A 23,038-nucleotide genomic window follows, 5' to 3' on the forward strand; every position below is an offset into this window, starting at 1 on the left:
TTTTTTTTTTTTTTTTTTTTTTTTTTTGAGACAGTCTCCCTCTGTTGTCTGGGCTGGAGTACCTGGTGCAGTCACAGCTTACTGCAGCCCCAACCTTCCCAGGCTCAGGTGATCCTCCCACTTCAACCTTCCAAGTAGCTGGGACCACAGGCATGTGCCACCAGGCCTGGGTAATTTTTCTTATTTGTAGAGACAGTCTGCCTATGATGCTAAGGCTGGTCTTGAACTCTTGGGCTCAAACAATCCTCCCACCTGAACTGCTGGGCTCAAAAAATCTTCCTACCTTCCAGAGTACTTGGATTACCGGCATAAGCCACCATACCTAGCCTAAAAATTCTTATATTAGCTTTGCCACTAAGCTGTCTCTTTAGTACAAGCAGTTATTTAAGCTCTTTTAGAGCTAGGGTCAGCAATTTATGGCCTACTGCCTGTTCAGTAAAGTTTTATTGGAACATGGCAGTGCTTATGCATTTACATATTGTCTATGGCTCCTTTTGAAATACAATGGCATAATTGCCTCAGAGACTGTATAACCCACAAAGACTGAAATTGTTGCTATCTGACTCTTTATAGATTACACATGAATTAGATGAAAAAATAATGATTTTAAATTATTACCTTTAAAATGTAGATATATAGAAGCAGAGATATAAAAAAGTAAATATTTTCTTATATTTTAATTTCATTTCTTTTATTGCATTAATACAGTTTATTAAATGAATCGATTAAGTTAATAAGAAAAAATGGAGGAAATTTCTCAATGGAAATTAAGAAAAACATATCCATTTTTCTGTAGATCTCAAACAACTAGCAAATCTCTTTTGTGAAAACCTGAGGTAGTGGCTATTGCTAAAAATGATGCTCCATTGTCCACACTCCCCTTCTCCCTGTTGGATTCTGTTTGCATTTTCCTTACCTGGTACCAAGAGTAAGCTCGGTCTGAAGGGTCAATGAGAATGGTGATGATCTTGGCTTTGGGAACCAGAGAAGCAGCTCTTTTAGGGGCTTCCTCTGAGTGGAAGTAATTGGCACTCTTCTCAAACAAAAAGTCAGTGGTGACATTAGATGGGACTGGGAAGAAATCCATATACCTAGAAAAGGAATATTTTTCTCAAAATAAGACTCTGGTTTATACTCATATTCTGGTGACCAAAGATGTTAAAAGTGTCCCACAAATTCATCTGTTTCCTAAATAAAAGCCTTTTTCTTTACAGCATTTGTCCTCTATAGTTAGCAAGAGAAAACTACCCAGAACACTAATAATGTGTTTGGAAGATGTTTTTTGAGGTACATTTTCTTTGTATTTTGCTTAATATCAGGAAAAAATAGATAACAAAAATGTAGAAACATAGTGATCAAACTGCAGCAGTAATTAGCCTAACTATATCAAATGTGTCTGAAGGTAGAAACACTGTACAGAGAAAAATTCAAGCACTCAAACAAAAAAATTTTTATTAAAACAGATGATATGTTCAGTTCAGGCATTTTAAAAGGATTTAGAGGAGATATTTTTTACTTTATTGCAAGTGAAATAATTTCTTTTCCATGTATTGTGCCAGTGTTATATTTAATCACATAGTGTCAAAGGTGCAGAGCATATCTGGTATAAATACTGCTTTTTTGCTTAATTTTTATCATATAGAGCCACTTATGTTCTCCTTTAGAATAATTATGGGAGAAATTTAAAAAGTATGTACATTCCAAATATAAAATCTTAACAAATTTCCCAAGGTCATGTTCTATATCCTTATAGGTAGAGATAATTCAAATTACCAGCAGAATCAACACAGGGATATCTGTAGGGTCAAGCACTGAAATTTAGGATTTTGTTTAATGTTCCACCTGAATAAAAGTTGTCAAATATAACTAATTCTGCATAGGACAAGAAATATTTCTGAAGCACTAAGGAACATCTTTTAGAGGAAAAGGGCTTTTTTTTTTAGAGAGACTGTAAAAATATAGCTTCTAGGGATTCTTAAATTTTATGACAATGGCCTCAGCCTCCACTGCCACCCCCTTCCAATCATAAACCATTATGACACTGGGCTACCAAGACAAGGTAGTTCAATAATTACTGAACAAAAAGTCATTAACATTCATGCAATGACCTGTTTTATTTTTTTACAGTGTCTTGTTTTCTTTTGACCAAAAGATCACATGAGATTTTCATAAATTTTTGAATGTGAGATCATATCCTAAAACATGATAAAGCTTCTGGTAGGATTCCAGTTGTTAACACATTGCAAAGTTTAGCTGGTGCAACACAGTGGTATCTTGAGATTCAGAGCAGTAAAATCCTTTTATGTTGTCTGGAATTGGCTTGTTGGTGATACATAATTCTGGCACCCCTTTACGGAGAAAGAGATACACAAAAATTTCTGGAAGATTTGATGTGCTATTTGTTCTGGTGTATATTCTATTTACAGAAAGTGCCAAATTTCAGGATGCTCCTTATGTAGAAGCTCACACTGGTTTCAGAAGTGCTAAGATTATTTAAAGTGTCTAGTGGTATCTTATTTGGTCCAAGCTTGTCTCAAGCTTGCTTGTTCCGAGAAAAGGCTTCATAAAATCACAAAAAAGAGCAGAAATTTTAGCTTCTTAAACCTGTCCCACCTTCCTGGAAGACTTTTAATTTGGAACAGTTTAGTCTTTGAAAACATCCTCAAGCAGGTCTATATCTTGGACCTATAATGTGTTGATTTTGCCAGGCCCCAGGGGCTGATGGAGAGGGCAGGGTGCAACTCGTTTGCCTATATGTCTGGATTTTTCTTTACTTTTTTTTTGGAGACAGAGTCTCACTCTGTCTCCCAGGCTGTAGTGCAGTGGCCAGATCTTGGCTCACTGCAACTTCTGCCTCCCGGGTACAAGTGATTCTCCTGCCTCAGCCTCCTGAGTAGCTGGGATTACAGGTGTGCGCCACCACGCCCAGCTAATATTTGTATTTTTAGTAGAGACAGGGTTTCACCATGTTGGTTAGGCTGGTCTCAAACTCCTGACCTTGTGATCTGCCTGCCTTGTCCTCTCAAAGTGCTGGGATTACAGGCGTGAGCCACTGTGCCTGGTGCTGCATTTTTCTAGTGTAGTTGCTAGCACTTACAGGCACTTGAAAGATGTTTGATGAATAGAGAAGTAAATAAAAGGTTCATATTTTTAGTATGGGACCTGGAAGCTCTGCAAAAGGCTCACATTTAGAGAATGTAAATTGAAGTTATTAAAAAAATTAGTGAGCAAACCGGAGTGTTTTAACAAATTGGGGGTTAAAAGTAAATGCCTGTCTCCCTTAAGTTTTTCTACTTCTATAAAACATAAAACTTCAGCATTTTCTTTTACCTGAAAAATGGAATTTTTTGCAATACCCCACATTTATTTGTTATTTGGGTTGACACTGAGTCTTTCTTTCCTTTTTTTTTTTTTTTTTTTTTTTTTGGGAGATGGAGTCTCATTCTGTCACCCAGGCTGGAGTGCAGTGGTGTGATCTCAGCTCACTGCAAATTCCACCTCCCAGGTTCAAGCAATTCTCCTGCCTCAGCCTCCCAAGTAGCTGGGATTACAGGCACCTGCCACCACACCCAGCTAATTTTTGTATTTTTACTAGAGATGGGGTTTCACCATGCTGGCTAGGCTGGTCTTGAACTCCTGATCTCAGGTGATACACCAGCTTCAGTCTCCCAAAGTTCTGGGATTACAGGCACGGGATTTTCCTTAAAGCCAGATTACAATGTTTAGAAGTTCTAAATGCTGATAGGATTTCATGGCTTTCTACATACTACTTCAGGCCTCCAGTAAGTTCCTATGTAACTAAAAATAATAAGACCAAATCATGAAACATCAAATTTACATGTATGCATAAGTCAAACATTTTTCTTAAATTGTGTGACTGCAAATGTTGACTGTCAAAGATAAAGTTTTTAAATTTTCATATGCTCTACTTTACTTGTGCCCTAAGCTTGTGCTTAGGCTGCTGGTTTTATCCAGTTCTCCAAAAAAGCAGATCTACACATTCAGATTAACTAACTGTCTCTGGGTTAATTCTTTAGGTGACCCTGGCACTCTGAGACCACATAATCTTCATAATCTTCAACTTGTGACATCACAGTCCCAACAGGACTGCTAAGGTGCTGATGCCTCATAGAGAGGCAAAGCCATTCTGAGGGTTTGAAAACATTTGATGTCATCAAGAATAAAGCTGTAGTTATTGCTACAGATTGACATTTGCAATTACTGTTTTTTGTTAATTGCATCAATTGCCTTTTGTAAACATAATTTGTCAATCAAAAGTATATGTATTTGGTGGTTTTAATGAGTTATATTTAGAATATTTCATTGCTTTTTAGCTTTTTACTTATTTATGTCATCTCCTTGTAAACTGCTTAAGGGACCTTTTAGTTTTTTTTGGAGACACAGTCTTGCTCTGTTACCCTGGCTGGAGTGCAGTGGCATGATGTTGGCTCACTGCAATCTCCACCTCCCAGGTTCAAGTGATTCTCCTGCCTCAGACTCATGAGTATCTGGGAGTACAGGCATGTGCCACCATGCCCAGCTAATTTTTGTATTTTTAGTAGAGACAGGGTTTCACCATGTTGGCCAGGCTGGTTTCGAACTCCTGACCTTAGGTGATCTGCCCGCCTCAGCCTCCCAAAGTGCTGGGATTACAGGCATGAGCCACCATGCCTGGCAGGATTTTTGTTCTTATTAGAGTACCCATCCACATGATGATCAAAACATATTTATAAAACATTTATGGTAAAAAATTAATAACTTGTAAAAATCTTTTACCATGAATTTTTCAAAAATGTTTTTTGATAAAAAGTCCTAGACAATCCAAGTATTGACAGGAATGTAATGCTAATACATTCCTGTCCACCTCCAAAGCAGTTTTTATTCAGTCCTTTTAGTCCTGATGTTAACATCATTTTATTCTGTAATTATATACTGGCATACATATTTGAATCAGTGGCCAAATACAGCTGAACTACTGATGGTTTCTCTTCTTTTTCTTTTTTTGAGACAGTGACTCACTCTGTTGCTCAGGTTGGAGTGCAGTGCTGTAGTCACAGCTCACTGCAGGCTCAACCTCCCTGGGCTCAGGTAATCCTCCCGTCTCAGCCTCTCAAGTTAGCTGAGACCACAGGTGCACACCATCATGCCTGTCTAATTTTTGTATTTTTGGTAGAGATGGGTTCTTGCTATGTTGCCCAGGCTGGTCTCTAACTCCTGACTTCAAGTGATCCACCCACTTTAGCCTCCCAAAATGCTGGGATTACAGATGTGAGCCACTGTGCCTGGCCATTGTTGATGGTTTCTTGATTTCTCAGCTGTTATTTAATACAACACAATATCATACCCTGAACTGAAAAGTTGGTAGTGAAATATATAACAATTAGAATATATGTAAATCCTAGTAGGTGCTCAAATTATGCTCAATCCATTTCTTTTTCTTTTCATTTGGACTGTTCACAAGCAGCTCTTCAGGGGTTGATAATTTTAAAATTGAGATCATGCAATTTGACAACAGAGGTTACTATATATGACTATGCTAAAATACATGCAAAATATATTTATGCTGTAGAATTATTATAATTCACTCCTTTATACCACTCTCTGTCCAGCGTATCTTCATAGCAAGACCTTTAGATACACTTTATGATGAACACGTTAGTTTGTACCATCTAGCTCTACTACGTGACTGTATTTTGTGTATTCTGTTATTTTTACTTTTTAAGTGTTTTCTTCAGATGGTTGACATATTTCTAATTTCATTCAAAGGCAAAAATTAATTCTTGTGTATTATTGATAGGTTTTTTTATGGCTTTGATTATTCATGTAATATATAAACATTTCTAGTTTTATTTATTTTTATTTATGTGCTAAAGAAGATAGAAAATTACATATATTGGCTATAGCGTCACTTAATATTACATATATTGGCTATAGCGTCACTTAAAAGTGCACAAGAAGAAAAATATATGAAAATTTTTTTTCCTTACGAGTAGAGAGGAATGAAATTTCTGAATATTATGCTATTATTCTGACTTAATATCTGTAGTTACCATCAAATAAAATTAATACCAATTGAAATTATATATGATCCTCTTGGGGAAACAAATCCCTTTATAAACTTAGGAGAGTTTGTTCTGAAAAATTTCTGAGCTCCTTTATGATATTCAATCAATTTCCAAGGCGCAGAGGTTAACTTTTATTTGTGACTACAAACTTACATGTTTCTAAATATTAGTGCTAAGTTTATACTGTACACAGTACATATACTTTTAGATTTATACTAATAACCCATCTTACCAATCAATCCCCCTGTGGTAGTTATTTCTATTAAAGAACTGTACCTCCTCAAAGGTTTTTGGGCTGGGGGAGTTACTAAGGATGGAAGGATGCATAACCAGGAACAAATACAAAGCAGTGGTACCTGGAAAGACAATAGAGGTTTAGAAATTAATTAAATGAAAACACAATTTCCTATGACTAGCATTTTAAAGTCGTTAATAAATATTACAATGACCCAAACAGATTTGTTATAACTATTCCTTGAAATAAATTGAATAGATAATCAGCAGTTTAATAGAAGCAGGTTCTAAAAAAATGGAGATTTTTTTAGAGATTGAGATTTTTCTCAATTTCTTTGAGAAAAGAGGCCTGTTGCAGAGATTGAGAGAACTGGCTTTCGATCTCAGCTCAATGACTGATTTGTCTGTGTCTTTGTCTTTTAGCGTCTGTTTGTCTCAGCTTTCTTTTTCTTTTCTTTTTTGTTTTTTTTTTGAGACAGTGTCTCACTATGTTGCCCAGGCTGGAGTGTGGTGGTGGAATCATAGCTCACTACAACCTCAACACCAGGCTCATGGGATCCTCCTTTTTCAGCCTCTCAAACAGCTGGGACTATAGGCATGTACCACTGAGCCTGGCTGAGTTTGTAAAGTTTTTTTTATTTTTAGTAGAGATGAAGTCTCGCTATGTTGCTCAAGCTAGTCTTGAATGCTTGAGCTAGTGCAATCCTCCCACCTCGGGCTCCCAAAGTGCTGAGAATACAGGAGTGAGCCACGCACCTGGCCTGTCTCAGCTTTCTTAATGGAAAATCACCTGCCTTGCTTATTTCATAGATTTTCTTTGAGAATGAAAGGACATGTACCTGAAGACATTTTGACAGTAATAAGGCACTATATAAAGGCAATATATTATTATTTAATATATTACATTACCAAAATCAATACTTGGGTTCTCATATTAAGTTCTTCCTGAGGCCTATGAAAGCTACTAAAACTTAAGACAGAATTTAATCTTTCAACAAATTTGCGTAAGCTTGAATGTACTTATATTTTTATAAAAGTAGTGTCAAAAATTGTTTAAATTGCTAAATTTGAAAAAAATTGTGCCCTTTCTTAGTGACATAACATAAAATTTGCATTCAATAGGGAAGAGAATTACATATCACAGGTACTCATATATATTTGTGACTATTGGGGAGCAAGGGTATGATTTTTCAAAAAGTGAGCAATGTCATAAACTGTACGATTAGTGTTTTATAAGCCTAAATGAGGAGATAAAGTGTGTAGCTTGGTCAGATTGGTACAAGAGAAAGTAAGGCAGTTTGGGTTCGGTTTGTCAAAATTTAACCATGTATGTAATACTCGTAACTGACTGTGTTTTTAAGATCATAAAAGCATTCATAGGTATTGGCTACTCCGAAGAGAGAAATATACTCTTATTTACACTATTACACAATCTGTGGAGCAGCACTTGTTAATTATATTCCAAGGCAATAGCTAGCAATAGTAATAAGACATGGCCTTATTTCTCTCACTTGGAGAAATTGCTACTCTAATTTTGCTTAGTAATTACGTCATGTTCCCATTTGTACAAAATTTTGAATTTTCTTTCAATAAGTTTTCTTTAGTATTTATTTACTTAAATGGCATTAATATATTATTAATAATACTAATTAAATAATGGTATAAATAGTATTAATATGATAGTATAGTATTTATTTAAATATCATCAATATGCTAGTATTTACTTAAATAGTTTTTTTTTTTTTTTTTTTTTTTTTTGAGATGGAGTCTTGCTCTGTTACCCATGCTGGGGTGCAATGGTGTGATCTCAGCTCACCACAACCTTCTCCTTCTGGGCTCAAGTGATTCTCGTGCCTCAGCCTCATTACAGGCGCCTGCCAGCATGCCCAGCTAATTTTTATATTTTTAGTAGAGACAGCATTTCACCATGTTGGTCAGGCTGGTCTCAAACTCCTGATCTCAGGTGATCCACCTGCCTTGGCCTCCTAAAGTGATGGGATTACAGGCATGAGCCACTGTGCCCAGCCCTTAAATAGTATTAATATGGTAGTAAAGTAGTATTTTAGTGTTGATTTGCTTAAATAGTACAAATATGGTAATATTTAAGTAAATACATACTATTTAAATATTTATAAGTTAAGCTTTCTTTAGTATTTATTTACTAAAATCTACCATATCTATACAATAGAAAAATAGTTAAAATAATTCTGTCAATGGCAATATTGTCTTAAAAAATAAATTGAAAGAGGCAGTCTTCCTATATTACATCTGAGCCAAACAATGAACACTTTGTCTATAATCATACATCATTATAGGGAATAAAACATAGTAATCTATAATATACAGAGTAAAAATGTTCTTCACAAGCATGCCTTAAAATAGTGGTCCTCCAACTAACATGCATCAGATTCATATGGGGGGCTTGTTAAAACACAGATAGCTCAGCTCTTCCCCAGTATCTCTGATTCAGCAAGTCTTTGTTATAACCCAAGGATTTACACTTATCTGATTAAGTTCTCTGGTGATGCTTATGCTGCTGGTCTGGCAACCACCCTTGAGAATCACTGACTTTGAATAACTGTGAAGCAATATCTAAAATTTATTGGAGGAAAAGATGCTCCATTACATGAAATCCATGGTAATATAGAAAGAGCATGTTCTTTGAAGTTAGGTAAATTCTAGGATCAGGATTTTTATTTCTTGTACTTACCAGCTGTGTGAATTTGAACAAAAAATATTTAACTTCTCATGAGTTTTAGTTTTTCCATCTGTGTAGTGGGGAAGAAAATGCTTAGCTATCAGGGTTTATGAGGATCAATGAGGTAACCTATGTGAAAGCACCTAAAGAGTGCCATAAAGGGTATTTTTCCAGATAAAAACTTTATTGAGATGTAACTTAGCATTATAATAAATATATTAAATACAATTTAATCTCAGGTACTTGAGATTTAATAGTTTATATGCATGAGGCATTTTTAAAATTAAAAATAATCTTTTTGGAAATAAGTATTGCCATTATAATGTGAGAATGAAAAACAGATTAATTTCTTTCTTAGATCAACTGAAAACATTCTTTTCTGGATCTTATTTTTAAAAATTGTATTAAATATATTTAGTTCACTTTTAGTAGCCTTTCATGACCAGCATTAATTAGACAAACAGGAAAAATGAATGTAATCTAATTATTTTACATAGTCAATAAAAGGTATAATGCAATTTATCAGTGTTAAAAAAATTTTAAGTTCTGGTTTATGAATTCTGTCTTTACCTATATGTATTACTGGGTCTAAATAAACTGTCCTGCATATATACGTTATCAGTGGTAACTCAACTACATAATCATAGATACATTCTTAAATAACCACCTATAAATCTTCAGTTTTATATTTTTGTCAGCTTCCACACTGAAAAATATTTGAATATGCAGATAACTAGAAATCTGTGCAAAATTATCCAGAAAAAAGATATATAGTTTTTGAGATGGAGTTTTACTCTGTTGTCCAGAGTTTTACTCTGTTGGAGTGCAGTGGTGTGATCTTGGCTCACTGCAACCTCTGCCTCCCAAGTTCCAGCGATTCTCCTGCCTCAGCCTCCCGAGTACCTGGGACTACAGGCTCATGTCACCATGCCTGGCTAATTTTTGTATTTTTAGTAGTGACGGGGTTTCACATATTGGTCAGGCTGGTCTTGAACTCCTCACCTCAGGTGATCTACCTGCCTCGACCACCCAAAGTGCTGGGATTACAGGCATGAGCCACCAGGCCTGGCCCAAAAAAATACTTTTCACAAAATTACAGTTAAGAATGAAGTTATTTAATTTTCATGTGACTGATACAAGAAAATAATTAAAAAATCAGTTTCATAAAATATGGCTATCTACAGCAACATGAATCTCAAAAGTATGCTAAATGAAAGAAATCACATGCAAAAGACACACTACATGCTTCCATTTACATGAAGTTCTAGAAAAGGCAAAACTGTAGTGGTAGAAAGTAGTTGCTTGTGGCTGGGGATGTGGTGGATGGAGGGGATAGACTGCAAAGGGACATGGAGAGATTTTCTTAGGCTAACAACTGTATCTCGAATGTGGTAGACACAACTGTGCACAATGTTCAGACTTCAGCTAATTGTACATTTAAAATGGGTGGATTTTATTGCATGTAAATTATATGTCAACAAAACTGGGAAAAAATCAATTTCTATAAAGAATCAAGTTCTATAAAAAGTCTTTTCCAATGACAAATGTCATATCCAAATTGTAGCAAATATTTGGAAATCCAATTGAGTTTAAGAGGACAAGTAATAATTCTACCATCTAACCATGATATCAAAATGTCTGCATATCCAGCACAACACAAGAGGAAGTGAATCCTGTAGCACTTTCAAAGCAAAATGCTTTAGAAAGCCTTCAGGATGTGATCAGTCTTGACAAGGTTATATGATGACAGAGGGAGTTCACCGAAGAGATTTTAGTTTAAATGTTGTCCTAGTTGCCTTTTGACTTTAGATAGATAAGGACAAGTGAAGTAGGACAAGAAAAGTATAAATATTTGTAATATTTATTGTTTTCAGATTGATATCTGCAAATGACATTAAGAAAAAAATGAATACGCTAAACTCCCTGTGTACATTGCACAGAACTTTCCTCAGTTATTTCTAGATCATTGAGGAGAGGGAATGTATTTCCCTTAGCAAAAATAAGATTGTAAAGGCTGTATTCTGTGAAGCCAGAAACCAAGGGCCCCAAATAATTTATCATGCAGGATACAGATGAATGTCTGGTAGTTTAAAGCTTCCATGGGGCTTCATTTTAATACTGATTCTTAGAAACAAGAAGTTTATCGGGGAAAAATTGCACACCAATTTAAGAAAAGGGAAAAAAGATTTCTCCTGGGTATGAATAAACACCTTTCTTAGCACAAAGTTTTGTGTATGTCTAGGAATTCTGCTTGTCAAACATCTTTTAGACTTTTAGAAAATAGTCATCTCTGTAAGAAATAGTTTACAAATAAACAATGTTAGGAAAATGGCAGCCTAAGGGACTATTTTTCTAGAAGGGATTTATTATAAAAAGTTATAGATACTTGTATGTGTCCCTCTTGACTTTTGATACAATCCTGTCAGTGATTAGCTTTGATTTTAGAAATGCTAAGTACAATGCTTTTCAATTGAAGTATCTGGGAAAAAATTACCTGTGCCACCAAATTGACTGGTGGACATCTGAATGCTGTGACATCTGCTTTATTCTTTTCACTTAAAAACACTTTGATAAGCATTTAGGTACATTACTCAGCTGAATGAAAATTATGTCGGAGAAAAACATGTTCGTTCATTAGCAGTTATGGGAAGTTTATGAACTTATTGTGACAAGAACTCATTGTCTAGTCATCAGGAATTTTACACTGGTTAATCACAACATAAAAAGTTCTCACCAGTTTTCTGGGGTCCTATTACCAAGAATTTAGGTAAGCGATCACAAGTTTTTTCTTTAGACCAAATGTCTCTGTGGCGTTTGTCATCGCAAGGATTCTAAACGGGAGAAGAACATAGAGATACTTTTTTTCAAGATTGTGTCCATTGTGGGCCAGCTTTTCTAATGTGTGTTCTTTAAAGGTATACCAGGAAGCACTGGGATAAAAAAATAAGGCTGTTTTAAAAGACGAAAGCACTGAAGTAGCATCATGGAAGTTCTGAACAACTCCTTTCCATCTTGAGGTTGAGAGTCTACAGAGGGAGGTTGGAGAGAGGAAGTATTTCCGCTTTGGGTCAACAGTCTCATAGCACAAAGAGTTTAATCAGCTACTAGCAGCTTCTCTCTCTCTCTCTTTATATATATATAATAGTTATTTTATATATATATATATAATAGCTTATATATATTTTATATATATATATATATGTATATATATATATATATATATATATATGTATATATATATATAAAATGGTTAGCTTACTGGGTGGAGACTATGCTTCCTGCTAACCTAAAAGATGATACATTCTCAGTATTCAATATATAACTGAAGTATAAGATGTCAGATTTTTATTCTAAGTAACTTTGAGCTTTCCAGCTGTGCTTCAAAGGGATAGGGATCTTGCCAAAATAATACTAAAGAGACGGCAGATACTTTGCAGCTGCCTTCAAAGGTTGATAAATGTTTATCTAAAAATGTAATTATGATGGTAGAAAGTCCTAAATTTTAGCAAAAAGGGCATAATGAGGGCAATTTGCTACCTTAGGGATTCTGCTTTTGGCCTATAATATTTCACACCAACACCCACCGTGCAAGTCCTATTTAGAACACCCTTCATTTTTAGAGCAGAGTATAAATTATGTAGAAAAGGAGGAAGAATTACAGTACCCTTTAATATTCCAGGAATGGGCAAACAGTACCACTTTTTATTTCTAGTCAATTAATACCATAGATACATGAAGTTAAATAAGCCTTCTGCTTATTTTTAATAACTAACAGATGTTAAGACTAAAGTGAGATTATTCTTTTTGGCTGTTCTTCTGAAAAAAAAAAAAAAAACAGTTTAAAACTTATTGCCTGAAATAATAAAGATTTCAGTTTAAAAATGAGGTTAAATTAGCAGGAAAATTGCATGCCTTTCCATTGGCTAACATTTGGTGACATTTTGTGGTGGTTAAAACGAAAAAATGCTTGTTAAAACAACCAAAAAGTAATATGCAGTCATAAGTCCACACCAACAACTTTAACCTGCTATATGGGCAGTTATGTCTCTTCTTGGAGTTATCTGTTTGTGCGCAGGAGGCTATTAACTTAGGGTTGAAAGCTGAATGCTTTGAATATAAAGTTCAGAGTTAAAAACTTCAATCTGAATGCATTGAATATAAAGTTCAGAGTTAACAACTTCAGTTTGTGGAATTTACTGAGTTCTGCTTCTGAAGATCGTTATTGTTTTACCATCAGCTCTGTCTGTTCTCTAGTAGTGTTTAGAGCAGTGATTAAGAAGTACAACATTTGGAGCCAGATGGTCTATAACTGATTCCTGCTTCACCACACACTAGCCATGTGACCTTGCTTAATTGACTCAGCCTTTCTGTGCTTCAGTTTCTTTATCTGTAAATGCAAATCATAACTGTACCTACCACTTAAGGTAGTTGTGAGGATTAAATGAGTTAACACATGTAAAGTGCCCAGTTGGACATACAGTAAGCAATAGGTAATTATTTCCCAAAATTATTATTTTTCACAGATCATAGAGTGGACAATTTAAATTCAAAGTTGTTCCTGCAATTCTATGATACATAAGACTCTATGCTTTCATATCTAGGTTACCTTCGGAACCATTTGAATATGCCATATAAATGTGGTATTTTATCTTAAGCTCAGTGATTTTCCCATGAAATGCTTTCCCCCATATTAATCCCCAATTAATACTCTTGAAAGCTGTTCACATTCTGTGGCTGTTGGCTGTTGGTGTACGACATGGTTAAGAAGGCAGATGTCAGTTCTGAACTCTTCTCGGAGATCCTCTATGGTTTAGTCATTGGAGATATGGGGATGTGTTCAAAGGCTACCTGCCTAACAATCTGTTTATCATCTTCTACTCTTGCAGCCTATTGCAATCTGTAGATTTATCTCTCACTCCTGATTGAAAACATCACATCCAGTGAATCCGTCACTGAGCTTTCTGAATCCCATAATTCTGAATGTGCAAGAGAACAGGGAATTGGGTGCAATATGTAGTCACCATGATAGAAGATGACAGTTTAGGAAGGAGTAGTTTCTCAAATCTAACATTTCCAAAATGTAGTTTTTTTCAGATGCCTTCACTTTTCAGATTTGGGATATCTCACAGAACTATGTTCCTGGAATAATTGGTTATATCAATTATTGAATTAATTTTACCTGCCAGAGAGGGTCTTTCTGATCAGGAAACAGCTCAAAATACTTGTGGGCCAGTTGTACTGGAGGCAGGGTCTGAAGTCGCAGGTTGGTCCAGCTCTTCACAAAATTGGCCAGATTAACAAATGTATATAATCCCAGTCGGTCATTCCCATAGTTGGACAAATGTGTCATGAAAATGCTGATCTGAAAAAAGCAAATGAACTTCAGTGTAAATACCATTTACTTTACACTAGAGGGCAGAATAATCACAGTGATGCAAGTTTTTTTTCTTAAGTAGTTGGCATAGGGTTTCAATTCATGGTGTGTTTTTGGATTTGCGACATATCCCCAAAACCCTAATTATATTAACACGTACTGGAGGATGTGTTATCAGCAGGACTTGAGGATTTTTTTCCCTGAAATTTTCATATATTTCATAACAAAAAATACATTCAATATCAGTAGCTGCATATACCCATGTTGGTACAAGACTGATGCTGAATAAAATAACCTATATGTTTCTCATGCCATTTTTCATATTCTTTAGTTCCATTATTCCCAATATAAAACACCTCCTTTAAGAAAAATATTTAATGGTTGGCTAGATAAAACTGACACTTCCTATGGAAGCAGCTGACCTACATTGAATCCATGCATTGAAAAAAAAAATCACAGCAAGTGTGGAAAAATAAATTTGAACTCTGTAGGTTAGATTGTGTTGGTCTGGGATGTAGATGTAGAATGGGTATTTTTAAAGCCACTGCTTTAAGTGAATACAAATAATTTTTGTTGGTTAGTGTTGGCAAATGAATTCTTCTGTATGAGGTTTTTAATGATAAAACCATTGTGGCATTTATGCTGCTATAAAAAAGATCATAAAATAATTTATGTGATGATAATACTTTCCTAAAATATATAATGTCATGTGAAAGTAGTAACGGTTTATTATAGTCATAATAATGAATTTAACAGGTCATTCATTAAGAGGCTGAAAGAAATATTCAAGAAAATTTACTGAGGTAATATGACAGAGATGAGAGAAAAAGTTATATTAAGATTTAATACAATAAATAAAAATGTAATTAACAACTATGAATAAGTGGAAATAGTAATATTATATGCTATGGAACAAATCCTGCAGGCTTTTACATTAAAGCCTTCATGTGATGAAGAATATTTGTATTTCTATTCCCTCTGCCTGAATGTATATTAAATCTTTGAATTTTTGCAAGCAAAATAACTATCTGTACCAGCGGACCAATGCAGTCACAGAATTGGGAAGTAAGACTTTTACTGATTTGGGTCTTTCTAAAAAATGAGACTTAAAATTAAAACTTCTGGTTATTTTTTAATAGTACCTTCACTTCTGTGACTTAAATTTCCTCTTTTTCTCCTGTAAAATTTATCAGAACATTAGGTGATTGAGAAACTTATGAAAATCATTCTTAAATTTGGAAGTTTTTTTCTAACATTTGTTGGAGGTAGTCTTTGCTGATTTGTTTTACATGCCACATTTTTCAATGTAGCTCAATAAGGTAGCAAAATAATACTTCTGGTCACCCTTTCTCCTAATTAAAAAGAAAAAGCAATTAAAAAGCATGTGTTTTTAACCTAGTTAGTAAGTTCAAATTTCTTGCTTTATTTTTATGAAAGATTTGTCAGTAAGTCTATATGTGTTACATTTTACTTGAATAATATCTGCATGGAACAGAAAATGGGAAACAGAGATGCTATATGACCCCGTGATACTAATACATTTGAAATCCCTCTGAATTCACTTTATTTTATTTTTGTTATTTATTTATTTATTGTTTTAGAGATGGGGTTTCTCCATGTTGGTCAGGACTCCTGACCTCAGGTGATCCGCCTGCCTTGGCCTCCCAAAGTGCTGGGATTGCAGGCCTGAGCCACTGTGCTTGGCTTGAATTCAGTTTTTAACCTAAGAAAACATTTTATTCTGACTATTAAAGCAGAGAGCCACTCTCTACCTGCATGACTGTAGAAAGTAAAAAAGTGCTACTCTTTCTGATAAAGACAGACACAACCCAAAATGAGTTATGAGCTTGTTAGGGACATTGCTTTTCATCAAACTGAACCTGATTTGCAAGAATTAAGGTGATACTTATAAGGTGTTGAACTTAGTCCTGTAAAAGAAAACCTACATAGCTTCAAAGCATGGAACTTTTCCCAGATGTTCAAGTTTGTTTTAATATTCCCACTTTAATACAATGCGAGGTGCACCATAAGCTAAAGGATGGTCTAGTAATGTCTTTGTAAGGCATGTCACCTTATGACCCTCTTAGACTCTGGACTCTCACCTAAGATTTGTTTTGTGCTCCTAAAGAAATGCAAAGCTTTAAGGGAGTATGGTTTGTCAGGATGCAATATATTTCAATTTCTTTTTGAACTTTTTTTCATGAATCACAGTATTTTTTTCTAGACGTGGAATATTGCCTATCTTTTGCTGTACATGTAACCTCTCTAAGTTTTCTTTGTTATTTTTTAATTAGGAAGGTATACACATTAAGCAACAGAATTGGCAAAAACAGATATAACAAGAATGTTTTGGTCAAAAAGTTAGCTTGCTTTCCAGACAGCATTTCTTCCTTACCTATGTACTGACCTGTGACATTTATAATGTCATTTCACCTCTTGGCAATTCCTCACCTGACAACAATTTCTGTACAGCATAGAAAGAAACAAAAGGCTGCTAGTTTAGGAGAAGTAGATATTATTCTTTTCCTAAAGATGATACTTTTACAATTTTAAGAGTACTTAAGGACTGTGGTTTTATTTGTTGTTGTTTTTTTTTTTTTTTTTTTAAAAAGATGAAATGGGTCAAAATAAATTATTTTTATTGCACTTGAAGATTCCAATGAGAAGAAAAGTGTCAATAGAAGTGACAATTGCATCTATAAAACTATTTTTGCCATAAACACACTATGAGTAATTAGTTGTCATTAAAAAGACTAATTAGCTGCTTAAAACTCAAATCATTGGAAACTCTGCTGAAGGCATAATGTTTATTTGATTAACAACTGAAAAAATTCTTTCTAGTCTGCAAGACACGGATGTGTATAGCAAGATGGTTATCTGTGAATTTTTTTTTCTGTAAAAGGGAAAAGGTAAATGTCAAATACCACACACGTTATGAGAAAGGAAACAGATACCATTTTTCAAAGTGTAACTAAGAGAAAAATGTAGGAAGCTTAACCCATATTTTCTAGCATCAATCCTGTGACTTTATTAAGCCCAGGTATGAGAGAATGCATGGATCACTACCAAGAACAAAAAGCAAAATATAGGTCCTAGTGCAAACACTGTTGAAAATACAGTAAATATTCTCTTTCTTTGGAGAAGGCTGGAAGAGGAGAGGAAGTATGGATGTAAAAGAAAGTATGTTATTTATTATAAACTATGCCTTTCATGACCATTCTCCTCAGTTTAAATCTACAAATATTTTTTCTGATTATTCTTCTATTTGCCAGATGCTTTGCTTCATTCTGAGGGTGCAAATATAAATATGCTGCTCATTCTTTTAAATTTTGTTCATGAAAAGAGTCAGAATTCAGAAGGTAGAAGAGAGATTACAGCAAACTTTTTTCCTCTGTCAACAAGTTTTGTTTTGCTTTAGTATCCTTCTGGGTGACCAAAGATTCAAAAGGTTTAGGATACAAACAAATCAACTGAGAACTTTTAAAGCATTCTGATTACCAGTCTTTATACTCAGAGATTCTGATTTTCTAGGTCTGGTGGAGGCCGTGGTACCTGCATTTTAATCATCCCTAATGGTCTTGATGCATTGTCATTGGAATGCAGTTTGAGAAAATCTGGCTAGACCCAGTCCTCCCAGAGAAATTTTTATTTTCCATAGAAATGTGTATTTTATTCCCATAGAAAAGATTCAGATCATCAAACACATTGGTTGCTTTGTAGTAGTCCTTTTTGAATGCATTTTAAAAGTTCATACATATGTGTCAATATCCTAGACTTAGAGTTGTCCATAGCATAAAAAAAAAAACTTGGTAAGTGCCCTTGGCCATGCCTTTCGAGGGTTTTTGTACTGCTGACACATGTGTGGTGATGTTCAGAAGATTGCTAAAAAGAGAAATGGTTTATACAGACATATGCATTTGGCTCCTGATTCTTTTCAATCCTATTTATTTCATTTTTTTAAAAAATTTTAAGTTCTGGGATGTAAGTCCAGAATGTACAGGTTTGTTATCTAGGTATACATGTGCCATGGTGGTTTGCTGCACTATCAACCTGTCATCTAAGTTTTAAGCCCCATATGCATTAGCCATTTGTCCTAATGTCCTCCCTCCCCTAGGCCCCATCCCCCAACTGGCCTCTCTGTGTGTTGTTCCCCTCCCTATGTCCATGTGTTCTCATTGTTCAACTCCCTCACATGACTGAGAACATGTGGTATTTGGTTTTCTGTTCCTGTATTAGTTTGCTGAAGATGATGGCTTCCAGCTTCATCCATGTCCTTGCAAAGTACATGATCTAATTCCTTTCTATGGCTATATAGTATTCCATGTTGTATATGTACCACCTTTTCTTTATCCAGCCTATCATTGATGGGAATTCGAGTTGGTTCCATGTCTTTGCTATTGTAAATAGTGCTGCAACATACATATGTGTGCATTTGTCTTTGTAGTAGAATGATTTATGTTCCTTTGGGATATATACCAGTAATGGGATTGCTGGGTCAAATTTCTAGTTCTAGATCCTTGAGGAATTGCCACACTGTCTTCCACAATGATTGAACTAATTAACATTCCTACCAACAGTGTATAGAGTTCCTGTTTTTCCACAGCCTCACTAGCATGAGATGGTATCTCAATGTGGTTTTGATTTGCATTTCTCTAATGATCAGTGATGTTGAGCTTTTTCTCATATATTTGTTGGCTGCATAAAAGTCTTCTTTTGAGAAGTGTCTGTTCATATCTTTTGCCCATTTTTTGGATGAAGTTGTTTGCTTTTTTCTTTTAAATTTGTTTAAGTTCCTTGAAGATTCTGGATATTAGACCTTTGTCACATGGGTAGACTGCAAAAATTTTCTCCCATTCTGTAGGTTGCCTGTTCACTCTGACGATAGTTTCTTTTCATGCACAGAAGCTCTTTAGCTTAATTATAATCACATTTGTCAATTTTGGCTTTTGTTGCAATTGCTTTTGGTGTTTTAGTCATGAAGTCTTTGCCCATGCCTGTGTCCTGAATGGTATTACCTAGGTTTTCTTCTGGAGTTTTCATGGTTTTGAGTTTTACATGTTTAAGTCTTTAATCCATCTTGAGTTATGTATAAGGAATAAGGAAGGGGTCCTGTTTTTGTTTTCTGCATATGGCTAACCAGTTTTCACAGCACCATTTATTAAATAGAGAATCCTTTCCCTATTGCTTGTTTTTGTCAGGTATGTCAACGATCAGATGGTCGTAGATGTGTGCTGTTATTTCTGAGACCTCTGTTTTGTTCCATTGGTCTATATGTCCGTTTCAGTACCAGTATCATGTTGTTTTGTTACTGTAGCCTTGTAGTATAGTTTGAAGTCAGGTAGCGTGATACCTTCTGCATTGTTCTTTTTAGTTAGGATTGTCTTGGCTATCTGATGTCTTTTTTTTGGTTCCATATGAAATTTTAATAGTTTTTTTTTTTCTAATTCTGCAAAGCATGTCAATAGTACTTTGAAGTGAATAGCATTGAATCTATAAATTTCTTTGGGCAGTATGGCCATTTTCATGATATTGATTCTTCTTATCCATGAACATGGAATGTTTTTCCATTTGTTTGTGTCCTCTCTTATTTCTTTGAGCAGTGGTTTGTGGTTCTCCTTGAAGAAGTCTTTCACATCCCTTGTAAGTTGTATTCCTAGGTGTTTTATTCTCTTTGTAGCAATTGTGAATGGGAGTTCATTCATGATTTGGCTCTCTGCTTGTCTATTGTTGGTGTATAGGAATGTTTGTGATTTTTTTGCACATTGATTTTGTATCCTGAGACTTTGCTGAAGTTGCTTATCAGCTTAAGGAGTTTTGGGCTGAGACGATGGGGGTTTTCTAAATATAGAATCATGTTGTTTGCAAAGAGAGACAATTGATTTCCTCTCTTCTTACTTGACTACTTCTTTCTTTCTCTTCCTTGAATGCTCTGGCCAGAACTTCCAATACTGTGTTGAATAGCCATGGTGAGAGAAGGCATCCTTGTCTTGGGCCAGTTTTCAAAGGCAATGCTCCCAACTTTTGTCCATTCAGTATGATATTGGCTGTGGGTTTGTCATAAATAGCTCTCATTATTTTGATATATATTCCATCACTATCAGTTTATTAAAAGTTTTTAACATGAAGGGATGTTGAATTTTATCAAAGGCCTTTTCTGCATCTATTGAGATAATCATGTCGTTTTTGTTATTTGTTCTGTTTATGTGATGGATTACATTTATTGATTTGCGTATGCTGACCAGCCTCGCATCCCAGGGATGAAGCTGACTGGATTGGGGTGGATAGGCTTCTTGATATGTGGATGGATTCAGTTTGCCAGTATTTTATAGAAGATTTTCACATTGATGTTCATCAGGGATATCGGCCTGAAGATTTCTTTTTTTGTTTTGTCTTTGCCAGGTTTTGGTATCAGGATGATGCTGGCCTCTTAAGATGAGTTAGGGAGAAGTCATTCCTTTTCAATTGTTTAGAATAGTTTCAGAAGGAATGATACCAGCTCCTCTTTTTACTTCTGGTAGAATTCAGCTGTGAATTAGTCTGGTCTTGGGATTCTTTTGGTTGGTAGTCTATTAATTATTACCTCAGTTTCAGAACTTGTTATTGGTCTAGTCTGAGATTCAACTTCTTCCGGGTTTAGTCTTAGGAGGTTGTATGTGTCTAGGAATTTATCCATTTCTTCCAGATTTTCTAGTTTATTTGTGGCGAGGTATTTAAAATAGTCTCTGATGGTAGTTTGTATTTCTGTGAGGTCAGTGATAATATCCTCTTTATCATTTTTTACTGTGTCTATGTGTCAATCTTGTTTTTTAACCAAAGCAAAATTCTCCATTTCTCTATGTACCTCTCAGGCGCATGGGTTATTTATGATTTCTTTATTTAAAAGGCTGCCTTTCACATTCACTTTTGCTTTATTTCATGGCATTTTAAGGGCAACATGGCAAAGAAAGAGTATATTGTAATTTACTTCCTGTCCTTCTTCCTCCTTGACTTAGATCCCCAGACGAGAAATACTCTTAACAGAAAAAGTAAGGAAACCAGCTTATTTTTATGTAGGGCAATGAACAAACTCTGGAAGTTTCATTTTTATCATCGTGTAAATATATGAGTTCCATCACTGTCAAGATTTTATACCGTCACATGAGCACGTCTCATTCTGAAAAATAACTACAAAATTCTGAGCAGAAAGGATATTCTAATGATGCTCTGGGCTTGAATTTCCTATTCTGTAATTTCCTAGGGCCTCATTAGCTTTTGAATTGAATAAAGTTCAGTGTGTCAACCTGAGGCATTATATGGTCCCAGTTTAGCTTTACAGACTTCCCTTCTGTACCCCTTCTGTGTGCAGGGTAAACCAGCCAACTTGCCTTGCTTGCTGCTTCACAATATTTCTTGCACTTGCCTCTCCATGGCTTTGTTTATACAGTTTCTTCTCTCTGTAAATATGCTGCCTCACTTTGCTACTTAGCTCAGTTTTATGTATTCAAGAGTGTCATGTCCACTGTTTCATATCTCTCTAGGCAAATACCTTGTTTTTAAAAATGTGAGCCCTAGAACATCTAGTTTTGTCTTTCTGACATTTTCTGACCCTGGCTTATCTTGTGCTTCTTAAACATACTTGTTTTATTCATCTCTAGATTCAAAGTTCCTTGGAGGCTGGCAAGGACCTTTCAACTTTATTCTCTGAACGTCCTGTAATATATTGTATGTGCCTTGAACTGGCTCCAATAATCTTATTTGCAAAGTTGAAAAAATCTAGGCTGAGTTATTTTTTCAGTGTCACTCATTCTGGTAATCTTTTAGCACCACTAAAATTGTAGGCCTCCTCAAACTTGTCTCCTCTAACTTTCTCCCCATTCGCTGTGTGCTCTTTTTTTCTGAACTCTGCCTCTTTTGTCTCTACTTATTTTCTTACTGTCCATTTCCCTTTGTTTTCTGTGAAACCTCACTCCTTTGTAAATAAACTGTTTATGTCTTTGACTTTGGCCTGTACAGTGATGAAGAAAGAGAGCTCCCCCACCTACTGGCTCTACAGTCTTAGCAAGTTATTTAAACTCTCAGTACTTTACTTGTTTAAATGAAAACAAAAAGATATAATAATAGTAATAACCTCACAGGGTTGTTATTACAATAAACTGCAAAGCTAAAAAAAAATTTAAAACACTGCCTGTTACATAGTAATTGGTTAATAAATAAGACTTATTTATTTTTATTTTATTTTATTTATTTTTTTTTTTTTGAGACAGAGTTTCACTCTTGTTACCCAGGCTGAAGTGCAATGGCGCGATCTCGGCTCACCGCAACCTCCGCCTCCTGGGTTCAGGCAATTCTCCTGCCTCAGCCTCCTGAGCAGCTGGGATTACAGGCATGCACCACCATGCCCAGCTAATTTTTTGTATTTTTAGTAGAGACGGGGTTTCACCATGTTGACCAGGATGGTCTCAATCTCTTGACCTCGTGATCCACCTGCCTCGGCCTCCCAAAGTGCTGGGATTACAGGCTTGAGCCACTGCGCCCGGCCGACTTATTTATTAATTGTTATTTTTGAGATGGAGTCTTGCTGTATGCCAGGCTGGAGTGCAGTGGCGTGATCTCAGCTCACTGCAGCCTCTGCCTCCTGGGTTCAAGCAATTCTCCCTCCTCAGCCTCCCAAGTAGCTGGCACTTGGCA

The 23,038-nt window shown here is 35.4% G+C and overlaps 1 protein-coding gene across 4 annotated transcripts in view; it reads right to left on the reverse strand.

Moving 5' to 3' along the window:
* The window catches only part of NDST3 (N-deacetylase and N-sulfotransferase 3), a 200,517-nt gene that overhangs the window by 20,988 nt on the left and 156,491 nt on the right, over window positions 1–23,038 (reverse strand). For all 4 annotated transcript variants that reach the window (XM_032292466.1, XM_032292465.1, XM_032292464.1 and 1 more), the window contains 4 exons: window positions 14,177–14,359; window positions 11,732–11,828; window positions 6,298–6,421; window positions 917–1,091 (listed from right to left, as the gene is read on the reverse strand). In XM_032292466.1, coding sequence (XP_032148357.1) covers window positions 917–1,091; window positions 6,298–6,421; window positions 11,732–11,828; window positions 14,177–14,359 — 579 coding nt within the window. The remainder of the gene's footprint in view (window positions 1–916; window positions 1,092–6,297; window positions 6,422–11,731; window positions 11,829–14,176; window positions 14,360–23,038) is intronic.

The sequence above is a fragment of the Sapajus apella genome, unplaced genomic scaffold (genome assembly GCF_009761245.1).
Source record: "Sapajus apella isolate SASKATOON/1434 unplaced genomic scaffold, GSC_monkey_1.0 scaffold27, whole genome shotgun sequence".
Classification (NCBI taxonomy): Eukaryota; Metazoa; Chordata; class Mammalia; order Primates; family Cebidae; genus Sapajus; species Sapajus apella.